Genomic DNA, 25,898 nt, shown 5'->3' with positions numbered 1-25,898 from the left:
TTGGCAGACGCTTGCATGAGCACTGTGTGTCGTTGTTGTATATGGCGCATTTCCTTTGCAATTTAAGTTATTTTCGTCTTTTTCTCTCGTTTATGTTTTATTGTTGAAGTATTATTCTGCAGTAGCGGGATACAATAATATCCTTTGTTAGAGTATCTGTTCTTACCAGTCAAAATTACAAAACTTTAATTGAAAACTCAAACAATGAAAAATTCCCGGAATTCTAAAAATATCCCGGGTTTTTCCCGGTTTTCTCCGAGATGAAAAAATTCCCGGGTTTTTCCCGGATCTCCCGGTTGTCCCGGGTCGTATACACCCTGGAAAAGTATAGGCCTCCGGTATGTTCTGCCAGTCGTAAAAGGCGACGAAAGGAACAAACCACTAATAAGGCTAACCCCTCTATTAGTGTGATTAGTTGGTTCAGGACAGAACTAATGAAGCCTCGGACAAGCGCTGTCATGGTCGGGGACGACGCTTGAACCCTATGCCAGTCCACAATCATAACGACACTGCTAGCCACACGGAAAATGATTTAAATCCAAATAGAGGTGTTTTGCAGGATATGCTTCCTGCAGCCACTGTAGAAGGAAAACAGAGACAGAGGATGAGATGGTCAGATGAAGTTAACCGATACCTCATGTTCTGTTATTACCAAGCAACAAAGTTAGGAACCAACACAACTGGATACAGATCACAAGTATACACAACATTTATTACCAGATACCCAGAATTAAAATTTTTAACAAACAACGACTAGCTGATCAGATCCATGTAATAATAAAAAATAACAGGATACCCCAGTCAGAATTAGAAAACATCAAACAACAAGTACTGGAACAAAATAATGTGCAATCATAAGAAGAAGAAAATACAGTAATGGACTCAAACATCCCAGAGCAAACAAACAAAGAACAACACGCATCAATTAAACAATCAGAGGAAAACGAAATCTTAAGACAGCCACCAGAACAGCACACATACAACATGAAGTGACACACATGTTAGATATAGAAAAAAATTTCAGCTGACATATATAGAATACAGAAACACAAATACAGACATTAGACCATTCTTGTATAGACCACCAAATAACCCACAAGTCGAAACAACAATAACAACTATCAACACAATCATACACAACAAAATAAATGAAAATACAACTATGGAAGAGTTTCAACTACTGGTTTATATAGGAGCACTCACCACACTAAATATACACACTAGGCAGAGATCAGAACCAACCAATACACAGAAGAAACCCACAAAACCAGCATGGCAACACAAGCTACAGATCAGAATAGAAAAACTGAGAAAAGACATCGGGCAGCTAACACAATTTATAAGAAATGAAATATCAGACAAAAAACAAAAAAGGTTAGGTAAAATCTCACAAGAAGTGGTAGAGCAAATAGATGAAAAGAAGCAGAAATTACAAGCATTGACCAAACGACTTAGAAGTTCCAAAAAAAGTGAAAATAGAAGGAAACGAAAGCAAACATTCAACACAAACCAAAAGAAATTTTACCAGACAATACATAATACACACATTAAAATAGAAAATCCACCAAATATAACAGACATGGAACACTTCTGGAGCAACATATGGTCAAACCCGGTACAGCATAACAGACATGCACGGTGGATACAAGCAGAAACAGACACATACAAGATGATACCACATACCTTAGGTGGAAAAAAGGACAGGTATACACTTGCACACACACACACACATATACATCTGCACATATACAGACACAGGCAGACATATGTAAATGCAAAGAGGTTGGGCAGAGATGTCAGTCAAGGCAGAAGTACAGAGGCAAAAATGTTGTTGAATGACAGGTGAGGTACGAGCAGCGGCAACTTGAAATTAGTGGAGGTGAGGCCTGGTGGGTAACAGGAAGAGAGAATATATTGAAGGGCAAGTTCCCATCTCTGGAGTTCTGATAGGTTGGTGTCAGTGGGAAGTAACCAGATAACCCGGACGGTGTAACACTGTGCCAAGTTGTGATGGCCATGCACCAAGGCATGTTTAGCCACAGGGTGATCCTCATTACCAACAAACACTGTCTGCCTGTGTCTGTTCATGTGAATGGACAGTTTGTTGCTGGTCATTCCCACATAGAAGGCTTCACAGTGTAGGCATGTCAGTTGGTAAATCACGTGGGTGCTTTCACACGTGGCTCTGCCTTTGATCATGTACACCTTCCGGGTTACAGGACTGGAGTAGGTGGTGGTGGGAGGGTGCATGGGACAGGTCTTACACTGGGGGCGGTTTACAAGGGTAGGAGCCAGAGGGTAGGGAAGATGGTTTGGGGATATCATAGGGATGAACCAAGATGTTACGAAGGTTAGGTGAATAGCGGAAAGACACTCTTGGTGGAGTGGGGAGGATTTCATGAAGGATGGAACTCATTTCAGGGCAGGATTTGAGGAAGTCGTATCCCTGATGGAGAGCCACATTTAGAGTCTGATCCAGTCCCAGAAAGTATCCTGTCACAAGTGTGACACTTTTGCGGTTCTTCTGTGGGAGGTTCTGGGTTTGAGGGGATGAGGAAGTGGCTCTAGCTAATTGCTTCTGTACCAGGTTGGGAGGGTAGTTGCAGGATGCAGAAGCTGTTTTCAGGTTATTGGTGTAATGGTTCAGGGATTCAGGACTGGAGCAGATTCGTTGGAATGGGTGGCAGCTGTCACAATGGAGGTTTGTTAGTGGGTTTGATGTGGATGGATGTGTGAAGCTGGCCATTGGACAGATGGAGGTCAACATCGAGGAAAATGGCACGGAATTTGGAGTAGTACCAGGTGAATCTGATGGAACCAAAGGAGCTGAAGTTGGAGAGGAAATTCTGGAGTTCTTCTTCATTGTGAGTCCAGATCACGAAGATGTCATCAATAAATCTGTACCTAACATTGGGTTGGCAGGCATGGGTAAAGTGTTACACCGTCCAGGTTATCTGGATACTTCCCACTGACACCAACCTATCAGAACTCCGGAGATGGGAACTTGCCCTTTAATATATTCTCTCTTCCCATTACCCACCAGACCTCAACCTCCGCTAATTTCAAGTTGCCGCTGCTCGTACCTCACCTGTCATTCAACAACATCTTTGCCTCTGTCCTTTGCCTCAACTGACATGTCTGCCCAACCTCTTTGCATTTACATATGTCTGCCTGTGTCTGTATATGTGCAGATGGATATGTGTGTGTGTGTGTGTGTGTGTGTGTGTGTGTGTGTGTGCGAGTGTATACCTGTCCTTTTCCCCCCCTAATGTAAGTCTTTCCGCTCCTGCGATTGGAATGAGTCTTTACCCTCTCCCTTAAAACCCCCATCCTTTCGTCTTCCCCTCTCCTTCCCTCTTTCCTGATGAAGCAACCTTGGGTTGCGAAAGCTTGAAATTTGTGTGTGTGTTTTTGTGTTTTTTATTGTCTCTATCAACATACCAACACTTTCATTTGGTAAGTTACAGCTTCTTTGTTTTTATATGTATAAATTATTTAACAGTTACATTGCAGACCCATACACAGACCCTGATACACTTACACAAGGAATAACTTATCTGAAACCTAAAGATCAAGCAGACACAGCAAACCCAGCAAAATATTGCCCTATAACATGCCTACCAACAATATACAAAATATTAACTTCAGTCATTACACAGAAGTTAATGACACATGCAACACAGAACAAAATTATAAATTAAGAACGAAAAGGCTGCTGCAAAGGAGCACGAGGATGTAAAGAGCAACTAATAATAGATGCAGAGATGACATATCAAGCTAAAACTAAACAAAGGTCACTACACTACACATACATTGATTACCAAAAAGCTTTTGATAGTGTACCCCACTCATGGTTACTACAAATATTGGAAATATACAAAGTAGATCCTAAATTGATACAGTTCCTAAACATAGTAATGAAAAATTGGAAAACCCCACTTAATATGCAAACAAATTTAAATAATATCACGTCACAGCCAATACAGATTAAGCGTGGAATATACCAAGGAGACTCATTATGTCCCTTCTGGTTCTGCCTTGCTCTGAACCCACTATCCAACACGCTAAATAATACAAATTATAGATATAATAATACTGGAACATACCAACACAAAATCACACATTTGCTATACATGGATGATCTGAAACTACTGGCAGCAACAAATCAACAACTCAACCAATTACTAAAGGTAACAGAAGTATTGAGTAATGATATAAATATGACTTTTGGAACAGACAAATGTAAGAAAAATAGCACAGTCAAGGGAAAACACACTAAACAAGAAGATTACATATTGCATAACCACAGCGACTGCATAGAAGCGATGGGAAAAACAGATGCCTCTAAATATCTAGGATACAGAAAAAAATAGGAATAGATTATAGAAATATTAAAGAAGAACTAAAAGAAAAATATAGACAAAGACTAGCAAAAATACTGAAAACTGAATTGACAGCAAGAAACAAGACAAAAGCTATAAATTTTTATGCTATACCAATATTCACCTTCTCATTTGGAGTAGTGAAATGGAGTAACACAGACCTAGAAGCACTCAAGACACTTAGACGATCACGATGCCACAAATATAGAATACATCACATACATTCAGCAACAGAAAGATTCACATTAAGCAGAAAGGAGGGAGGAAGGGGATTTATTGACATAAAAAACCTACATTGTGGACAGGTAGACAATTTAAGAAAATTCTTTATAGAACAAGCAGAAACTAACAAAATACACAAAGCAATCACTCATATAAATACATTGGCTACACCATTGCAATTTCATAACCACTACTACAATCCTTTAGATCACATAACATCAACAGATATGAAGAAAGTAAATTGGAAAAAGAAAACACTACATGGCATGCACCCGTATCATCTAACACAGCCACACATAAATCAAGATGCATCCGACACATGGCTAAGAAAAGGCAATATATACAGTGAGACAGAAGGATTCATGATTTGAATACAGGATCAAACAATAAACACCAGATATTACAGCAAGCATATTATTAAAGATCCCAATACCACAACAGATAAATGCAGACTTTGCAAACAACAAATAGAAACAGTAGATCACATCACAAGCAGATGTACAATACTAGCAAATACAGAATACACCAGAAGACATGACAATGTAGCAAAAATAATACATCAACAACTTGCCATATAACATAAACTAATAAAACAACACATTCCCACATACAAGTATGCACCACAAAATGAACTGGAGAATGATGAATACAAATTATACTGGAACAGATCCATTATAACAGATAAAACAACACCACATAACAAACCTGACATCATACTCATCAATAAAAAGAAGAAATTAACACAAGTAATTGAAATGTCCATACCCAATACAACAAATATACAGAAGATAACAGGAGAAAAAATTGAAAAATACATCCAACTGGCTGAGGAAGTCAAGGACATGTGGCATCAGGATAAAGTTGACATTATACCAATTATACTATCAACTACAGGAGTCATACCACACAATATCCATCAGCACATCAGCACAATACAGCTACATCCAAATGTATATATACAACTACAGGAATCTGTAATTATTGATACAGGTTCAATTACCCGATAGTTCCTGAATGCAATGTAACATATACTGGACAGTTAAAGGGAAGTCATGCTTGATCAAGGTCCATGTCACTTTCCATTTTTAACCAGACATAACATCTGAGAAAGGAAGGAAATAATAATAAAAGTGTCTGCACATGGTTTACAGAATTGATAGCTAGAAAAGTAAAGACACGTTTCTAGCATCAAAAAGCTGGTAGACCTCAGAACCGTTCAGAACATTGAATATTTTGCCAATAATATTTAATAGTCTAGCTTCTTCACAAAGATTTTGCAACAGTGATGACTTTTTATTCTTCTGTTTCTGATAGTGTCTTTTCCCAAAAAATAAATTTTTCTAGTGCATATGTTTGTCGCTGTGACAATAATGTTTACTGTCTTGCTAGCAACAAACTGATTAACATAATTCGTGATATTATCCACCTAATGGAACAGTGTCACATAACCTCACTTCAAGTGACACTGCAGAGAAATATGGAATTTAGTTCAAGATTGTTGTTATTGTTGTTGTGGTTCCGATGTGAAGAGTGGTTTGATGCAGCTCTCCATGCCAGCATGTCTTGTACAAGCCCCTACATCTGTGCTAAACTGCTGCAGCCTACATCCTCTTGAAATTACTTACTGTACTCCAGTCTTTTTACCCTCCACAGTTCTCTCCATTACCGAGCTGACAAGTACTTGCACTTTAGGTTATGTACTAAACCAGCTGATCCTTTTTTCTCCAGTCCAGTTCAGTCCATCTCATTAGTTATTTGATCTACTCTTCAACATTCAGTTTTCACTGTAGGTTTTATTCTCTTGTTGGGGGAATTGTTATCATCTATGTTCCACTTCTATACAAGGCTGCTCTCCACACAAGTACCTTCATAACTGACTTCCTAACACTTAAATTTATATTCAGTGTTAACCCATTTCTATTTTTCAGAGATGCTTTTCTTACTATTGCCAATCTATATTTCACATCCTCTCTTCTGCCATTTTCAGTCATTTTTCACCCAAACAGCAAACTCATCTGTTCCTTTTAGTTTCTCATTTCTTAAACTGATTCTCTCAATGTAACATGATGTAAGGTGATTACATGCTACTACCATTGTTTTACTTTTGTTTGTGTTCATATTATAAACTCTTTTCAATTAATAACTATTCCATTCAACTGCTCTTCCAACTCCATTGCCGTCTCTAGCAGAAATACAATGTTACCAGCAAATCCCAAAGTTTTTATTTCTTCTCCCTTAATTTTCATTCCCTTTCCGAATTTCTCTCTGTCTTCCTTAAGAGCTTGCTCAGTGTTTAGACTGAATAATGCCAGGAGCGGGCTACAACCCTGCTTAAATCCCTTGTCAATTCCTGCTTCTCTTTCACATCTACAGAGTCCTAATTGCAGTCTGGTTTCTGTACAAGTTATAGATAACCTTTTTCTCCCTGTATTTTACACCCTGATACCTGCAGAACTTCAAAGAGTGTATTACAGATATAATCATCAAAAGCTAATGCTACAAATATTGATTTGCCTTTCTTCAGTCATAGGGTCAGTATGGTCTTGCATCTTCCTACATTTCCCAGAATCCAAACCAATGTTCCCTGAGCCCAAGATTATGTTGTCAATTGCTTCTTGTGTTCCGACATTTCTCTGGAATCCAAATTCATTTTTCCTGATCCCTATATTATACCATTAATTTTCTTAATTATATGGCAAGCACGATTAACATATTGACACAAACTCTGGTGATTTATAATTTTGTGTCTCCCAGCTCTCCTCAGGTATGAGCATAAAATATTTTAACCACCATGATTCAAACTGGTTGTCTCTGAGTCAAGGGCCATTGTAAAAGTGTGTGTTAGTGACCGTAGCTACTGACGCAGGTTTCCAAAAAGTCATTAGAGGTAGGATCCATCATGAAATCTAATGTCATTCCATGTTAAGTGGTATGAGAAGCTGATCAGATGTCATATGCTGTGGTGGGAAGGGCAACAAGAACAGTAAACTCATAAAATGGTCATATTAGAATAGTCTATTATCAAGTAAAAGAAGGATCATAAAGAGCTGCAATCAGGATGAGAATAGAAACCTTGGTGACTGTGAAAGATTGTGGCAGTTAGTAGGAAAGAAGAAGGCAAAAGGAGCTGATCGGCTTAGGAGCCATTTAACGAAGGAGAAAGAGAGGAAGAGGAGGGCTAGAAGAATACCACTAAGTAAAATGACATCATGAAATTTATAACATGCGTTACATAACAACAATGATTACGTGAACAAATATTGCAAAAAAATGATAAATGATACTGGTGCAAGAAACAAGGAAAGCCATAAAATAACTGGGATGGATGGAGAGCACAATAGAGACTACATAGATATAAATTCAGACCAAGCAGCCTGTAGGAATGCATTGTGTGTCTGGTGTCGAACCTGGGTATGAAGTATGAAAAAGCTGATAGCAACATAAATTTGCTCATTGAAACAGAAACAAAATAAAAAGTAAAATTAATAGTATTTATTGATATGGTACATGATTTCTAAAAAAATGTGTGTGTGTGCGAATGTCAAAAAAGTCATTTACAAAACTGTAGAATGTTTAGAGAAGGTACAAATTGAACTGCAATAGTAATTTGGGATTGATATATGTCTCACAGTTTTTCTTTCACTTGGTTGTCTTTATGTGTGAAAATTGATTAATTCCCAAATTAAAGGCATTTTAATACTATTCACTTTTAAAACTTAACTCTTAAACTGTGTGATACTGAGTTTTCTACTTTTTTTACTGCAGTTTTCTTACCATTTAAAGAGAAACAACTATTTATATCTTACCGCATTGTTAAATGTAACTCCCATGTCTCCAATTAGGGACTGCGCTTTCTGCATTGGTGTCTGGAACAAAAACAAAGAATTGCAGGAAATGAAAAACTGAAATTGAAGGACATGTTTATTGAAGAATGAGATTTTCACTCTGCAGTGGAGTGTGCGCTGATATGAAACTTCCTGGCAGATTAAAACTGTGTGCCCGACCGAGACTCGAACTCGGTCCCGAGTTCGAGTCTCGGTCGGGCACACAGTTTTAATCTGCCAGGAAGTTTCATATCAGCGCACACTCCGCTGCAGAGTGCAAATCTCATTCTGGAAACATCCCCCAGGCTGTGGCTAAGCCATGTCTCCGCAATATCCTTTCTTTCAGGAGTGCTAGTTCTGCAAGGTTCGCAGGAGAGCTTCTGTAAAGTTTGGAAGGTAGGAGACGAGGTACTGGCAGAAGTAAAGCTGTGAGTACTGGGCGTGAGTCGTGCTTCGGTAGCTCTGATGGTAGAGCGCTTGCCCGCGAAAGGCAAAGGTCCCGAGTTCGAGTCTCGGTCGGGCACACAGTTTTAATCTGCCAGGAAGTTTCATATCAGCGCACACTCCACTGCAGAGTGAAAATCTCATTCTGGAAACATCCCCCAGGCTGTGGCTAAGCCATGTCTCCGCAATATCCTTTCTTTCAGGAGTGCTAGTTCTGCAAGGTTCGCAGGAGAGCTTCTGTAAAGTTTGGAAGGTAGGAGACGAGGTACTGGCAGAAGTAAAGCTGTGAGTACCGGGCGTGAGTCGTGCTTCGGTAGCTCAGATGGTAGAGCGCTTGCCCGCGAAAGGCAAAGGTCCCGAGTTCGAGTCTCGGTCGGGCACACAGTTTTAATCTGCCAGGAAGTTTCATATCAGCGCACACTCCGCTGCAGAGTGAAAATCTCATTCTGGAAACATCCCCCAGGCTGTGGCTAAGCCATGTCTCCGCAATATCCTTTCTTTCAGGAGTGCTAGTTCTGCAAGGCTCGCAGGAGAGCTTCTGTAAAGTTTGGAAGGTAGGAGACGAGGTACTGGCAGAAGTAAAGCTGTGAGTACCGGGCGTGAGTCGTGCTTCGGTAGCTCTGATGGTAGAGCGCTTGCCCGCGAAAGGCAAAGGTCCCGAGTTCGAGTCTCGGTCGGGCACACAGTTTTAATCTGCCAGGAAGTTTCATATCAGCGCACACTCCGCTGCAGAGTGAAAATCTCATTCTGGAAACATCCCCCAGGCTGTGGCTAAGCCATGTCTCCGCAATATCCTTTCTTTCAGGAGTGCTAGTTCTGCAAGGTTCGCAGGAGAGCTTCTGTAAAGTTTGGAAGGTAGGAGACGAGGTACTGGCAGAAGTAAAGCTGTGAGTACCGGGCGTGAGTCGTGCTTCGGTAGCTCAGATGGTAGAGCGCTTGCCCGCGAAAGGCAAAGGTCCCGAGTTCGAGTCTCGGTCGGGCACACAGTTTTAATCTGCCAGGAAGTTTCATATCAGCGCACACTCCACTGCAGAGTGAAAATCTCATTCTGGAAACATCCCCCAGGCTGTGGCTAAGCCATGTCTCCGCAATATCCTTTCTTTCAGGAGTGCTAGTTCTGCAAGGTTCGCAGGAGAGCTTCTGTAAAGTTTGGAAGGTAGGAGACGAGGTACTGGCAGAAGTAAAGCTGTGAGTACCGGGCGTGAGTCGTGCTTCGGTAGCTCAGATGGTAGAGCGCTTGCCCGCGAAAGGCAAAGGTCCCGAGTTCGAGTCTCGGTCGGGCACACAGTTTTAATCTGCCAGGAAGTTTCATATCAGCGCACACTCCGCTGCAGAGTGAAAATCTCATTCTGGAAACATCCCCCAGGCTGTGGCTAAGCCATGTCTCCGCAATATCCTTTCTTTCAGGAGTGCTAGTTCTGCAAGGCTCGCAGGAGAGCTTCTGTAAAGTTTGGAAGGTAGGAGACGAGGTACTGGCAGAAGTAAAGCTGTGAGTACCGGGCGTGAGTCGTGCTTCGGTAGCTCTGATGGTAGAGCGCTTGCCCGCGAAAGGCAAAGGTCCCGAGTTCGAGTCTCGGTCGGGCACACAGTTTTAATCTGCCAGGAAGTTTCATATCAGCGCACACTCCGCTGCAGAGTGCAAATCTCATTCTGGAAACATCCCCCAGGCTGTGGCTAAGCCATGTCTCCGCAATATCCTTTCTTTCAGGAGTGCTAGTTCTGCAAGGTTCGCAGGAGAGCTTCTGTAAAGTTTGGAAGGTAGGAGACGAGGTACTGGCAGAAGTAAAGCTGTGAGTACCGGGCGTGAGTCGTGCTTCGGTAGCTCAGATGGTAGAGCGCTTGCCCGCGAAAGGCAAAGGTCCCGAGTTCGAGTCTCGGTCGGGCACACAGTTTTAATCTGCCAGGAAGTGACATGTTTATTATTTCTTTGATAAGAGATGTGTATAGAAACATAGGTTAGAATGGACATACAATAGTAGATGGACTATTTTGTAGTTTGTAAGCAATATTTAAATGTGGTGTTGTTGACATGCCAAACTGATAGCAGATGCCTTACTTCATGTAACATGGTAGACAAATGGGATTTTGTCCATATCCATGTGTTCTTATGAACTGGGAGACGCCAAATTGTTTTATTTAATTAACTCATTCCTTATTAAAATTAAAATGTTCTGCAAACCTGAGATTCAAACCAACTGTATTAGTTTCTGTATCAAAGCATTGTCCCTGATATTCACAACATTGAACTTCACAGAAAATGAATATGACTAAAGCAGTTAGTAGTCCACAAAACAGGAACTCCCCACACCTATGAACCAGGAACCTTGCCAAAGTGAGATGGCTTATATGCCTCAGCAACACGTAGCTGTACCATAGGTGCAGCCACAATGGAAGGGTATCAGTGGAGAAGCCAGAATAAACTAGGCTTTTTGAAGAGTTTCAGCAACCTTTTTAGTAGCTGCAGGAGCAACAGTCTGGATAATTAACTGTTAATACTTGTAATATTAGCCAACATGCTGTGCTGTGAATGGCTGAAAGAAGGGGGAAACTATTGCCATTATATTTTTTTTAAGGACATGCAGCTCTCTTGTATGGTTGAATGATGATGGCATCCTCTTGGATAAAATATTCCAGAGGTTAAATACTCTCCCATTCAGCTCTACAGGTGAGAAGTACTCATGAGGATGTCATCATGAAGGAAAAACAAATCACAGTTTATGTTTCAGAGAATGGCATGTTAGATCTTCTAATCAGGTAGATATGGGTATATATGTTAGAGAATTTAAAAAAGGAAATGGATAGGTTGAACTGTGATGTTTTGGGAATTATGAAGTGCAGTGGCAGGAAGAACAGGACTTCTGGTCAGTTAGTACAGGGTTATCAACACAAAATCAAATAGGGGTAATGTGAAAGTAGACCTAATAATCAATAAGAAAACAGGAATGCTGGTAAGCTACTATGAACAGCATACTGACTGCATTATCATAGCAAAGACAGATACAAAGTCAACACCTACCACTGTAGTACAAGTTTATATACCATCTAGCTGTGCAGACAATGAAGAGATTGAAAAAATATGTGATGAGATATAATACATTATTCAGATAGTTAAGGAAGATGAAAATTTAATTGTTGTGGGGGGCTGGAATTTAACAATAGGAACAGGAAGAGAAGGAAAAGTAGTAGAAGAACAAGGACTGGGAAAAAGGATTGAAAGAGGAAGCCATTTTGCAGAGAGCTATTAACCTTTGATAACACATGTTTAAGAATCTCATAAAATAAGGGCACATACACAGAAGAGACCTGCAAACATTAAAAGATTTCACATTGATTATGTGATGGTAAGAAAGAGATTTTGAAATCATATTTTAAATTGTAGAACATTTTCGGGGACAGATTTGGACTCTGTCCATGATTTATTGGTTATGAACTGCAGGTCAAAACTGAAGGAATCACAAAAAGGTAGGAAATTTAGGAACTGCGATCTGTATACAATGAAAGAACAAGACGTTGTTGAGAGTTTCAGAGAGGGCATTAGGCAATGAAAGCTCAAAATAGAAAGGAATACAACAGGAAACGGGTTGGTAGCTTTGAAAGATGAAAAACTGAAGGCATCAGAGAATCAAATGCATAAAAAGATAAGACCTATTGTAAGTCCCTGGATAACAACAGAATAGCAAATTGTGGTTTATTGATTTGCTGTTGTATATCTGCAATCAATTTGATTTGCATACAGGTGATATATACATACTTGTATCCAGCTCTAATTATGAGTTTGTCATGTATGAATTCATCCCCTGAGTAATAGCATTTCAGCATCAGTACCTTCTTTTCAGTAGTCCTAAATCCATCTTCATTAACTTGTATCTTTTTAAATCACTATGAGTTTCATTCCCATAGATTGAGCTGCCTGGGCATACATTTTTAAGTGGTGGTCGACAGACACACAAACGAACACAAACATACACACAAAATTCAAGCTTTCGCAACCAACGGGTGCCTCATCAGGAAAGAGGGAAGGAGAGGGAAAGACGAAAGGATTTGGGTTTTAAGGGAGAGGGTAAGGAGTCATTCCAATCCCGGGAGCGGAAAGACTTACCTTAGGGGGAAAAAAGGACAGGTATACACTCGCACACACACACACATATCCATCCGCATATACACAGACACAAGCAGACAAGCAGACATTTCCCTCTCCTTCCCTCTTTCCTGATGAGGCAACCGTTGGTTGCGAAAGCTTGAATTTTGTGTGTATGTTTGTGTTCGTTTGTGTGCCTTTAGACCTGCCAGCACTTTCATTTGGTAAGTCACATCATCTTTGTTTTTAGATATATTTTTCCTACGTGGAATGTTTCCTTCTATTATAACCATATATATATATATATATATATATATATATATATATATATATATACTCGCACACACACACACACACATATCCATCCACACATATACAGACACAAGCAGACATATATATATATATATATATATATATATATAATAGAAGGAAACATTCCACGTGGGGAAAAAAAATATATCTAAAAACAAAGATGATGTGACTTACCAAACGAAAGCGCTGGCACGTCGATAGACACACAAACAAACACAAACATACACACAAAATTCTAGCTTTCGCAACCAATGGTTGCCTCGTCAGGAAAGAGGGAAGGAGAGGGAGAGACGAAAGGATTTGGGTTTTAAGGGAGAGGGTAAGGAGTCATTCCAATCCTGGCAGCGGAAAGACTTACCTTAGGGGGAAAAAAGGACGGGTATACACTCGCACACACACACATATACATCCACACATATACAGACATATTTAAAGACCTATATATATATATATATATATATATATATATATATATATATATATATATATATATATATATATATATATATATATATATATATATATATATATAAACAAAGATGATGTGACTTACCAAATGAAAGTGCTGGCAGGTCGTCAGACACACAAACGAACACAAACATTTGAATTTTGTGTGTATGTTTGTGTTCGTTTGTGTGTCTGTCGACCTGCCAGCACTTTCATTTGGTAAGTCACATCATCTTTGTTTTTAGGTATATTTTTCCTTCGTGGAATGTTTCCTTCTATTATAACCATATCATTAATTTGAACCCAACAATTACGTTTGTTATTGTCGCCTTTGCATTTCGAAATCTTTCCTGTCGTCTTATTTCTCTTTTTTCTCTTTATTTCCACTTCCGTTTTTCGCACTTCACTGATCATTTTAGCCGCTCCCCACAGGTTTTAACGTCATTATTTCTACAAATGTTAGCCCCATTTTCGTAATCTTTCACCACAACACCACTCCTTTAATACGTTTTTTCGAAATTTTCTCGAAATTTTCCCGAATTTCTCCGTCCTTTAACGTGATTTAGCGGCAACACAACCACCTAACCTTTTTGCACATCGCTGTCTACCAACCCAAGTTCACCACAGGATCAACTTAACCAACACTTTTTCGTCTTTTTTCATACCAGATCTCCAATTGCTTTCTAGTTCACCTTCATCTCTTCCCATATATTTCTATCTTTCTTTTTCATTTCAACCTCATGTTAAACTTTCCACCTTCTAATACCATGTCACCCTCACAACACCCCCACAATGACCCCATTAAGTTTTATTTACATTCCCTCCGCAAACATGCCTTCACCCTAGCCAGATTACGCTCACATATTTTATTTTCTCAGGTTTGTCTGAAATTTGGCATAACCCCCAAAGGCCTCACACTTAAAGTTCCCATCTCTGGCTGCAACCCTTCTTTCCATCAGTCCCTATACCAGTTCCAAACTGAACAATCAATTGCCCTCACCCACCTAATCCTTCACCTACACATCAACTCAGCCAATGAACACACCCGTCAACTCCTATCCTTAATAAAAGTCCTCAATCTTTTCTCTCCCACATCCACACCGGCTATTCAGAGCATCCTCCTACAGGCCAACCGCCAATTAGAACAGCATGCCACCCTTCACCTCAAAAAACTATCCAATCTCCTGATTTCCCACCTCCAGAAAGGCAACTCACTCACCCTTCACAACCTTTCCAGCAAACCTCAACCACCTCTCATTGCACACAAACCCAGTCTCTCCCATCTACTCAATCTCCCACTTCCAGCTCCACTCCCTCCAAAACCTCAAAATTCCGATCAACACAATCTGGCACCACAACACCCTAATTCAGTAGTTAACCTTTCCTCCAAACCTCTCTCCCAATCCGAAACCTCTGTCCTATCCAAAGGCCTCACCTTCAGCCCCACTCCCAGATTCAACCAAACAGCCCTCGTCAAAGATTTACTGTCCTACACTCGTACTCTCTGCTGGAAGTATCACTTTGCCACCAAGAAAAATGATCCTAATCCTGCCCCTAATGATCCAACTCCCCAAGACACTATCCAAATTGAACCCTGCCCGGAACAGTTCCGTCCTCCGTCACAGCGGGACCCACCTCCTCTTCCTCAAAATCACCCTCTCCAAACCTTCCAGGAATTTCTGACTTCCAGCCTTGCCTCTCAATCCTTCTTAAAAAACCTTAATCCTACTCCCAACATCACCACTGCTGAAGCCCAGGCTATCCGTGATCTGAAGGCTGACCGGTCCATCGTCATTCTTCCGGCGGACAAGGGTTCCACGACCGTGGTACTTGATCGTCGGGAGTATGTGGCTGAGGGACTGCGTCAGCTTTCAGACAACACCACATACAAAGTTTGCCAAGGTAATCCCATTCCTGATATCCAGGCAGAGCTTCAAGGAATCCTCAGAACCTTAGGCCCCCTACAAAACCTTTCACCTGACTCCATCAGCCTCCTGACCCCACTGACACCCCGCACCCCTACCTTCTACCTTCTTCCTAAAATTCACAAACCCAATCATCCCGGCCGCCCCATTGTAGCTGGTTACCAAGCCCCCACAGAACGTATCTCTGCCTACGTAGATCAACACCTTCAACCCATTACATGCAGTCTCCCATCCTTCATCAAAGACACCAAACACTTTCTCGAACGCCTGGAATCCTTACCCAATCCGTTACCCCCAGAAACCATCCTTGTAACCATTGATGCCACTTCCTTATACACAAATATCCCGCACGTCCAGGGCCTCGCTGCGATGGAGCACTTCCTTTCACGCCGATCACCTGCCACCCTACCTAAAACATCTTTCCTCATTACCTTAGCCAGCTTCATCCTGACCCACAACTTCTTCACTTTTGAAAACCAGACATACCAACAATTAAAGGGAACAGCCATGGGTACCAGGATGGCCCCCTCGTACGCCAACCTATTCATGGGTCGCTTAGAGGAAGCCTTCTTGGTTACCCAGGCCTGCCAACCCAAAGTTTGGTACAGATTTATTGATGACATCTTCATGATCTGGACTCACAGTGAAGAAGAACTCCAGAATTTCCTCTCCAACCTCAACTCCTTTGGTTCCATCAGATTCACCTGGTCCTACTCCAAATCCCATGCCACTTTCCTTGATGTTGACCTTCACCTGTCCAATGGCCAGCTTCACACGCCCGTCCACATCAAACCCACCAACAAGCAACAGTACCTCCATTACGACAGCTGCCACCCATTCCACATCAAACGGTCCCTTCCCTACAGCCTAGGTCTTCATGGCAAACGAATCTGCTCCAGTCCGGAATCCCTGAAGCATTGCACCAACAACCTGACAACAGCTTTCGCATCCTGCAACTACCCTCCCGACCTGGTACAGAAGCAAATAACCAGAGCCACTTCCTCATCCTCTCAAACCCAGAACCTCTCACAGAAGAACCACAAAAGTGCCCCACTTGTGACAGGATACTTTCCGGGACTGGATCAGATTCTGAATGTGGCTCTCCAGCAGGGATACGACTTCCTCAAATCCTGCCCTGAAATGAGATCCATCCTTCATGAAATCCTCCCCACTCTACCAAGAGTGTCTTTCCGCTATTCACCTAACCTTCGTAACCTCTTAGTTCATCCCTATGAAATCCCCAAACCACCTTCCCTACCCTCTGGCTCCTACCCTTGTAACCGCCCCCAGTGTAAAACCTGTCCCATGCACCCTCCCACCACCACCTACTCCAGTCCTGTAACCCGGAAGGTGTACACAATCAAAGGCAGAGCCACGTGTGAAAGCACCCACGTGATCTACCAACTGACCTGCCTACACTGTGATGCATTCTATGTGGGAATGACCAGCAACAAACTGTCCATTCGCATGAATGGACACAGGCAGACAGTGTTTGTTGGTAATGAGGATCACCCTGTGGCTAAACATGCCTTGGTGCACGACCAGCACATCTTGGCGCAGTGTTACACCGTCCGGGTTATCTGGATACTTCCTACTAACACCAACCTATCCGAACTCCGGAGATGGGAACTTGCTCTTCAATATATCCTCTCTTCCCGTTATCCACCAGGCCTCAATCTCCGCTAATTTCAAATTTCCGCCACTCATACCTCACCTGTCATTCATCAACATCTTTGCCTCTGCACTTCTGCCTCGACTGACATCTCTGCCCAAACTCTTTGTCTTTAAATATGTCTGCTTGTGTCTGTATATGTGTGGATGGATATGTGTGTGTGTGTGCGAGTGTATACCCGTCCTTTTTTTCCCCCTAAGGTAAGTCTTTCCACTCCCGGGACTGGAATGACTCCTTACCCTCTCCCTTAAAACCCACATCCTTTCGTCTTTCCCTCTCCTTCCCTCTTTCCTGATGAGGCAACAGTTTGTTGCGAAAGCTTTGAATTTTGTGTGTATGTTTGTGTTCGTTTGTGTGTCTGTCGACCTGCTAGCACTTTCATTTGGTAAGTCACATCATCTTTGTTTTTAGGTATATTTTTCCTTCGTGGAATGTTTCCTTCTATTATAACTATATATATAAACATTCCACGAAGGAAAAATATACCTAAAAACAAAGATGATGTGACTTACCAAATGAAAGTGCTGGCAGGTCGACAGACACACAAACGAACACAAACATACACACAAAATTCAAGCTTTCGCAACAAACTGTTGCCTCATCAGGAAAGAGGGAAGGAGAGGGAAAGACGAAAGGATGTGGGTTTTAAGGGAGAGGGTAAGGAGTCATTCCAGTCCCGGGAGCGGAAAGACTTACCTTAGGGGGAAAAAAGGACGGGTATACACTCGCACACACACATATCCATCCACACATATACAGACACAAGCAGACATATTTAAAGACCTTGCGGAGGGAATGTAAATAAAACTTAATGGGGTCATTGTGGGGGTGTTGTGAGGGTGACATGGTATTAGAAGGTGGAAAGTTTAACATAAGGTTGAAATGAAAAAGAAAGATAGAAATATATGGGAAGAGATGAAGGTGAACTAGAAAGCAATTGGAGATCTGGTATGAAAAAAGACGAAAAAGTGTTGGTTAAGTTGATCCTGTGGTGAACTTGGGTTGGTAGACAGCGATGTGCAAAAAGGTTAGGTGGTTGTGTTGCCGCTAAATCACGTTAAAGTACGGAGAAATTCGGGAAAATTTCGAGAAAATTTCGAAAAAACGTATTAAAGGAGTGGTGTTGTGGTGAAAGAAATAATGACGTTAAAACCTGTGGGGAGCGGCTAAAATGATCAGTGAAGTGCGAAAAACGGAAGTGGAAATAAAGTTTTAGTTATTAGAACTAGCCGAAACGGTTGTTAAATACGTGAAAGCAGCTGTTATTGAACTAGAAACGGTGGATTTTATAGCAGCGGTAGTGTTGAAGGCGGAAAATTAAATTTTTTGGTTATGGTTGGGAAGTGGGTTACGTATTGTTGAGCATATATAGGCGGGATAAAATTGTATCGTAGATTACGGTAAAAGGGGAAGGTGAATACAAAGTGAAACTACTGGTAAAAACAGAAAGAGAAAATAAAGAGAAAAAAGAGAAATAAGACGACAGGAAAGATTTCGAAATGCAAAGGCGACAATAACAAACGCAATTGTTGGGTTCAAATTAATGATATGTTATACACACACACATATCCATCCACACATATACAGACACAAGCAGACATATTTAAAGACCAGTTAGGTATGATTTAAACCATTTGAGCGCTGTCCCATTTATACCACAGTATTTGAGCTTATCTAGAAGTATTCCATGTTTTACACAATCAAAAGCCTTTGAGAGATCACAAAAATCCCAACGGGTGACTTCCGGTCACTCAGAGCATTTAATATTTCATTAGTGAAAATATATATAGCATTTTCTGTTGAAAAACCTTTCTGGAAACCAAACTGACATTTTGTTAAAACTTTATTTTTACAAAGGTGTGAAGCTACTCTACAATACATTACTTTTTCAATAATTTTGGATAAGTCAGTCAGAAGAGAGATTGGGCGGTAGTTGTTGACATCATATGTATTCCCTTTTTTATGCAGTCGTTTAACAATGGCATACTTCAGTCTATCTGGGAAAATACCCTGCTTCAGAGAGTTATTACATATGTGGCTAAGAATCCCACTTATCTCCTGGGAACAAGCTTTAATTATCCTGCTGGAAATCCCGTCAATTCCATGTGAGCTTTTATTCTTGAGAGAGTTTATTATCTTCCTAATTTCAGAAGGAGAGGTGCGTGGAATTTCAGTTGTATCAAATGGTGTGTGTAAGAGTCAAAGGACATGGAATGGAAGCAGTAGTTGAGAGAGTGAAGAAAGTAGTGAAGGAATTATAGTCCTGAGAGAAAAAATAAAAAAAATTGAAGTTTTGCTGATGACACTGTAAATCTATTAGAGACGGCAAAGGACTTAGAAAAACTGTTAAATGGAACAGATAGTGTCTTGAGAAGAAGACAGAAGATTAACATCAACTAAAGTAAAACATCGGTAATGGAATAAAGCTGAATTAAATCAGGTGATACTGATGTGATTAGGCTAGGAAATTAGGCATTAAGAGTAGTAGACAAGTTTTACTATAGTAAAAGAAATGATATAGCCAATGTAAAGAAGACAGCAAGAAAAATTATTTTTGAAAATTGAGGAATTTGTTAACGTGTAATATATATTTAAGTGTTAGGAAGTCTTTTCTGAATGTATTTGTCTGAACTGAAGCCTTGCTTAAAAGCAAAACATAGATGATAAGCAGTTCATGCAAGAAGAGGGTAGAAGCTCTTGAAATGTGGTACTACAGAATAATGTTTAAGATTCCATGAGTGTATCAACCCAATAATGAGGAGTCACTAAACCAAATTGGAGAAGAAGCAATTTATGGCACAACTTGTCTAAAAGAAGGGAGAATTTGAGAGGGCACATCTTAAGACATACAGGAATTGTCAGTTGATGGACAGTAATGTGAGGGGTAAAGTTGTAGAGGGAGACTAAGAGATGAATACAGTAAGCAGTTTCAGATGGATGTAGGTTGCAGTAGTTATTCAGAGATGAAGAGGCTTACATAAGACAGATTAGCATGGAGACTGCATCAAACTTGTCTTCAGACTGAAGATCATGGCAACGAAAACAACTACAACAACAACAACAAAACAGTAATAATTTTGTCTTTTGAAGCACCAGAAGTCACATGCATTGATGAAAATATGACATTCGTAGTGCTATATCATTATAGCAGATCTAGGACATCAAAGTGAGATGATATGGCAATTCTTACTGGGAGCTGCTTAACTAGCAAAATAAGAAAACTGAAAATAAATTTGCAGATAGCAGTATTTTGTCTGTAAGGTGTATGTATGCACTGTAACTTGTTTTGGCATACTGCATCATGCACAGAATTGGAGCCTCTAATCTGTTATATGTGTCATCGGTACGGCCATTTTGAAAGGCAGTGCAGAGAGTCTAGGTGGCTCGTGATATAACATAGAGAGTAGTTTGTTATGATTTTTTTGGAGTTGTGGTTTCTTTTTGTATTATTGTGTGTAATGGAGAGTTTGAGTGTCACAATGACAGAGTCAGAGACATAAGATTTTCTGAAGCCAGAAGCAGCACAAGCATTGTTAGAAAAGGTAGCACAGTTGGCAATGGATAATACGCAGTTACAAGGGCAGCTGAGAGCTGGTGACAAGCAGTTAGCATTGCTTCAGACACCATAGTATGAGGTGCATCCAGCTGCTGCAAGATTTATTGTCCCCATTTTTTGGAAAATTGTCATAGGATGTGCAGTCTTTCTTAGAGGAACTTCAGAGACTGGCAGAGATGGGTGCTTGGACTGCTAGCCAGTTGTGGGTAGCAAAACTGTGACTAGTGGGAGGAACAAAAACATATTTAAAGTATACAGAGACATTAAAGAATGCAGCAAACTTTGAACAGTTTGAGAAGGGGCTTTTGTAAAGAGGCAAAATACAGGATAGTGTGAGGTATTTTTGGGAGCAGTCAAGCCCTATTGTGAAGAGACATGGGGAAAATGTGGAAGATTTCACAGACAGGATAAGGGAAGCTAATGGACACATGTATGCATGTATGAGTTGGTGCAGAGTGATGCACCAAACACAGTTTGTTGCAAGAAGCAGAGCAGAGGGCACTCAGTGCCTTTCTGAGGGGGGGGGGGGGGGTTGCCATCATACATGTGAAGAAGGTGTATACAGGAGCTCCAAAGAATCTGCATTCTGCTATTAGGTTAGCAATGAAATGCAAAGAAACTGGCATCTCAGCAGTAATATGGGATAGATGAGGGGTATTTTCTGTGAACATTAACGGTAACAGATGTGGACAAAAGGGGCATTTACAGAGGTAGTGCCACTAGTCACAGGGAAGTAGAGGAAGTGGAAGGTATCAGCAGCAGTGTTTTAATGATGATCATAGGGGTGGATGAGGAAGTTATAAGCAGCTCTTAAATGCAATGGGAAACCCAAAGTCCATGTAAAGGTGCTGCTGTTAAAATTAAATTAAATGAATATTTATGCACAGGTGGAGTGTGCAGTGTTGTAAGAGGTGAAGAGTACTAGTTTTTGTTGGACACAGTGATCCATTTGGTAAGAGGTAAAGAGTACTAGTTTTTGTTGGACACAGTGATCCATTTGGTGGTTGCCAGTGGAGACATGGTAGATCAGAGGCAATGGAACCCACGACACTATAAGTTACATGGGGTCAGGGATAATGATGTGAGGTCACTGGAGTTAGTGGACATAGATTTTAATATGAGGCTGATTTGGTTTAATCAGTGTGTGTAGGTGTTAAAACATGTAATCAAGGGTTACAGCATTATCCTGGGCTTATATTTTAGGTATCAATATTGTTCTGAGACTGACCTTTCCCAATATATGGTAGAACTCAGTGGAATGACATTCCAGCTAGGAGAAGCTATTGCCAGAGTAGAACTGTCACAAGGGGTGTCTAGCATATTAGAGAAACCAATTGAAAAGCGTACAACTGCACTAAGGTTTAACTTTAATGATTGTGTGCTGGGTACCACCAGTAAGTCGCTTTGGATGAATGTGGAGCCACATCTAACTGTGGGTATGTCTTGTAGAGCCTCTGGAAGAGAATGATATACTGGATCCAGCAAGTTGTTTCATTAAGAGAAGAGTTGTGCTGTGCATGTACAAGAGATGAATGTTGGGAGAATGGTATCCATAAATATAGATAATTTTGGTGCCAAAGAAATGAAGCTAACAGCAGGGATGTTAACAGCAAATTTGGACTTTCTGGATGAGTTGTGCACAATGAGTATCAGCCACAATCAGCTACAATCCATTGTTCAGGCAAGTTATGTAGGCAAGTGGAGCGTCTAAAGGGAGTAAAGAGAGAGTGCAGATGGACGAATTGCTGTTTGAATGGGGTCCATTGCCAATAACGCTCCTGACTCAACACGAAATATCAACAGGAAATGAAGCAGTGGTCTATTGGGACTGTATTGGATACCATGATATTTGCAACCAATTATGGAAGATTTTATTAACCAACAGTTAGTTGATGGAACAACAAAAAAGAGTGCAAGGATCATGGCCATACCAAAGAAGTTAAGGGAGTTTCTAGAAAATGCTGGTTCTGCTATAATAGCAGAAAATGAAGATGAAGCAGATCCATACCCCATCCCCAACATTACTGAGCCCATGATAACTTCTGACAATATCGGCACTTTTCTACCATAAATTTAAGGTATGATATCCCGCAGGGGGCTCTCGTCTTGGGAGTATGTGGGTGGCAACCACACGGGCCCTTAGCTAAGCCTGGCGTTACTTCCACTTACTTGTGTCAGGCTTTTCCTGTTTCCTTTCCTATCCGGCCTCCCCCGGCCAACTCTTGGTTTCTTCCACCCCAACGGTATTAGGTTTCCGAGGCCCGAGGGTGTCTTTCACTTTCCTCTCTAGTATCTATCATCTACCCTTCGACCCAACGGCAAAGTGAGCGAAAGAACAATCTTATATCCCAGGTTCTCAACGATCGTGGAGGCAGAAGAGGTCATGCCAGACAAATTGGCTGTAAAGGCGCCGCTCAGCCACCATTGAGCTCGCGGCAGTTCGTTGCAGTTCTAGTACCTGAAGTCACATGTCACATACAGATATGCCGTGATGAATTGTTCCAGAATCATAGTGTGTGGGTCACTTCCTCGCAAGCTGTAATCCACCTTAAACAAATTCACGCAAATGGCAATTTCTCCTGTCATTTTCTCTAAAGACCAATGGCGATGAGATAAGGACGATGGTAGCAGTCTCCGAGTGAGGCTGGAAGCTACTAGTCTGGACCTGCACATTGGCGGCAGGTGTGTGTTGGTCGCCTTCCTGAGAACCCGTGTGACTACTCGGGAATCCGGTCCTGCATCTGCAACTGGGCAGGCCTATTTAGGATGACCGCTGCCCACCCTGAATGGGGAAGGCCCTAGAAAATGTGGGCTAAACATCGGAAGTCACACTTGAACCAGGCTGGGAATCTGCACACAGTAGGTCACTCCTTATACTGCGGACGTAAACAAAAGAAGAACGAAATGATTATGACAATAGGGACATGGAATGTCAGGACCCTCCTGGACGTGAACAATTACAGGCCAGAGAGAAGAACCGCTCTTATCACCCAAGAACTAGCCCGGCTAGATATAGACATAGCTGCCTTGAGTGAGACAAGACTCTCAGATGAGGGACACATTAGTGAGGTACGTTCAGGGTGCACCATCTTGTGGACGGGAAAGGATGCAGGAGAACCACGCATCCATGGTGCAGGATTTGCCGTAAAAACGAAAATAGTGAAAGATCTTCGACTTACACCTGTCTCAATTAATGAAAGACTGATGACTCTTAGAGTAACCATTGGTCCAGACAGTTTCATCACCTTCGTCTCTGCATATGCTCCTACTTTAGACAGTGATGAAGACACAAAGAATCAGTTCTACCACCAACTGAACAGTACTCTCTCTAAAATACCCATTCCAGATAAATTTATTTTACTTGGTGATTTCAATGTCAAAGTGGGAAGTGACAACCGTTTTTGGAGAGACGTCATGGGTAAACAAGGGGTGGGAAACTGCAATGCAAATGGGTTGTTACTTCTTGGTGTATGTGCTGAGCACGAGCTTTTCATCTCCAATGCCCAATTCCGTTTGCGTAACCGCTATAAGACCACATGGATGCACCCACGCTCCAAACATTGGCATCTTATAGACTACGTTATTACGCGACAGCGTGACAAGAAAGACATTCTTATCACAAAAGCAGCACTAAACATCGATGAGTGCTGGACTGACCATAGACTTTTAGTCAGCCGTTTGAGAGTACCAAAGTATCGCAAGCCACGATCCCACTTTTCAAACCCACCACGCAGAAAATTCAACATAAGCAACCTGAACAACAAAAACGTCCGCTCACACTTCCAAGACATACTGTCTGAACAACTTAATAAAGCTCCAGTAACCACAGATAATGTCGAACAAAAATGGACCACATTAAAGAAAATCATCAAAGAAACTGCTGAGAATGTTGCTGGTTTTAGTGCACGGAAAAGAAGTGACTGGTTTGATGACAACCATGGAGAAATCCAAGCCATCATCAATGCAAAGCGGGATGCTTACCTATCCCTTGCTCAAGATCCGTCCTGCGCAGAAAAGAAAGCACACTTTCAAGAACTCAAGCAGAAATGTCAAAGTGAAATACGAGTAATCAAGAACAAATGGTGGCAACAGAAAGCCACAGAACTCCAAAATCTTTCCGATGCAAGGAACCTGCGTGGTTTCTATGCTGGTATTAAAGAGCTGTATGGACCTATCCGCTCCTCATCAGGAACACTGAAAGTTGCTGACAACTCCACCATTCTTACTGAAAGTCAGGACATCTTAAATCGTTGGAAAGAGCACTTCAGCTCACTGTTAAACAGCCCTTCTACTGCCGCTGGAGATTTTCTCAAAAATGTTCCACAGCACCCTCCAAAACCCTGGATGGCTGATCCTCCAACTTTTCAAGAATTTTGCAAGGCACTCAAGAGTGTGAAATCTGGGAAGGCTCCTGGACCTGACAGCATCCCGATGGAGCTTATTGAGGGTGGCGGCTTGCCTCTAAAAACTAGACTCTTCTCACTCATTCTATTAATGTGGGAAACCCGCAAGGTACCAGCTGACTTGAAGAACTCCACAATTGTCACCATCTTCAAGAAGGGCGACAGAAGCGTCTGTGGTAACTACCGGGGAATATCTCTACTCTCTGTCACTGGCAAAATTTTTGCAAGAATCCTTTTAAATCACCTCCAGACACTTTGAGAGACTACAGGAGAAGTGCAGAGAACAGAAAAAGCCGTTACTACTTGTTTTCTACGATCTAGAAAAGGCCTTTGATACAGTTCCCAGAGAAGCCATGTGGATGGTCTTAAAACGCTTCGGCTGCCCTGAACATTTTGTTGATCTGATTGAAGCTCTCCACGATGATATGACTGGACAGGTCCTCTGCCAGAATGAAACGGCTGGTGAATTCCCAATAACAAGTGGGCTTAAACAAGGATGCGTTCTTGCACCAACATTATTAGCATTGTATCTGGCAGCTATGCTTTACGAGACAACCGTAAGCCTGCCATGGGAGTACTACCGGTTCAGAAGAATGCTGTTTGGACAGAAAAATATGCCTACAATATTTCAGA

General features: G+C 41.4%; 1 protein-coding gene across 1 annotated transcript in view; it reads right to left on the bottom strand.

Moving 5' to 3' along the window:
* The window catches only part of LOC126161539 (N-acetylglucosamine-6-sulfatase-like), a 110,582-nt gene that overhangs the window by 61,489 nt on the left and 23,195 nt on the right, over positions 1-25,898 (bottom strand). The window contains exon 2 of the mRNA XM_049917464.1: positions 8,411-8,470. Within this exon, the coding sequence (XP_049773421.1) occupies positions 8,411-8,470 (60 nt within the window). The remainder of the gene's footprint in view (positions 1-8,410; positions 8,471-25,898) is intronic.

The sequence above is a fragment of the Schistocerca cancellata genome, chromosome 2 (genome assembly GCF_023864275.1).
Source record: "Schistocerca cancellata isolate TAMUIC-IGC-003103 chromosome 2, iqSchCanc2.1, whole genome shotgun sequence".
Taxonomy (NCBI): Eukaryota; Metazoa; Arthropoda; class Insecta; order Orthoptera; family Acrididae; genus Schistocerca; species Schistocerca cancellata.
Note: the sequence above shows the minus strand (reverse complement) of the source record. Positions and strands in the feature narration are given on the sequence as shown.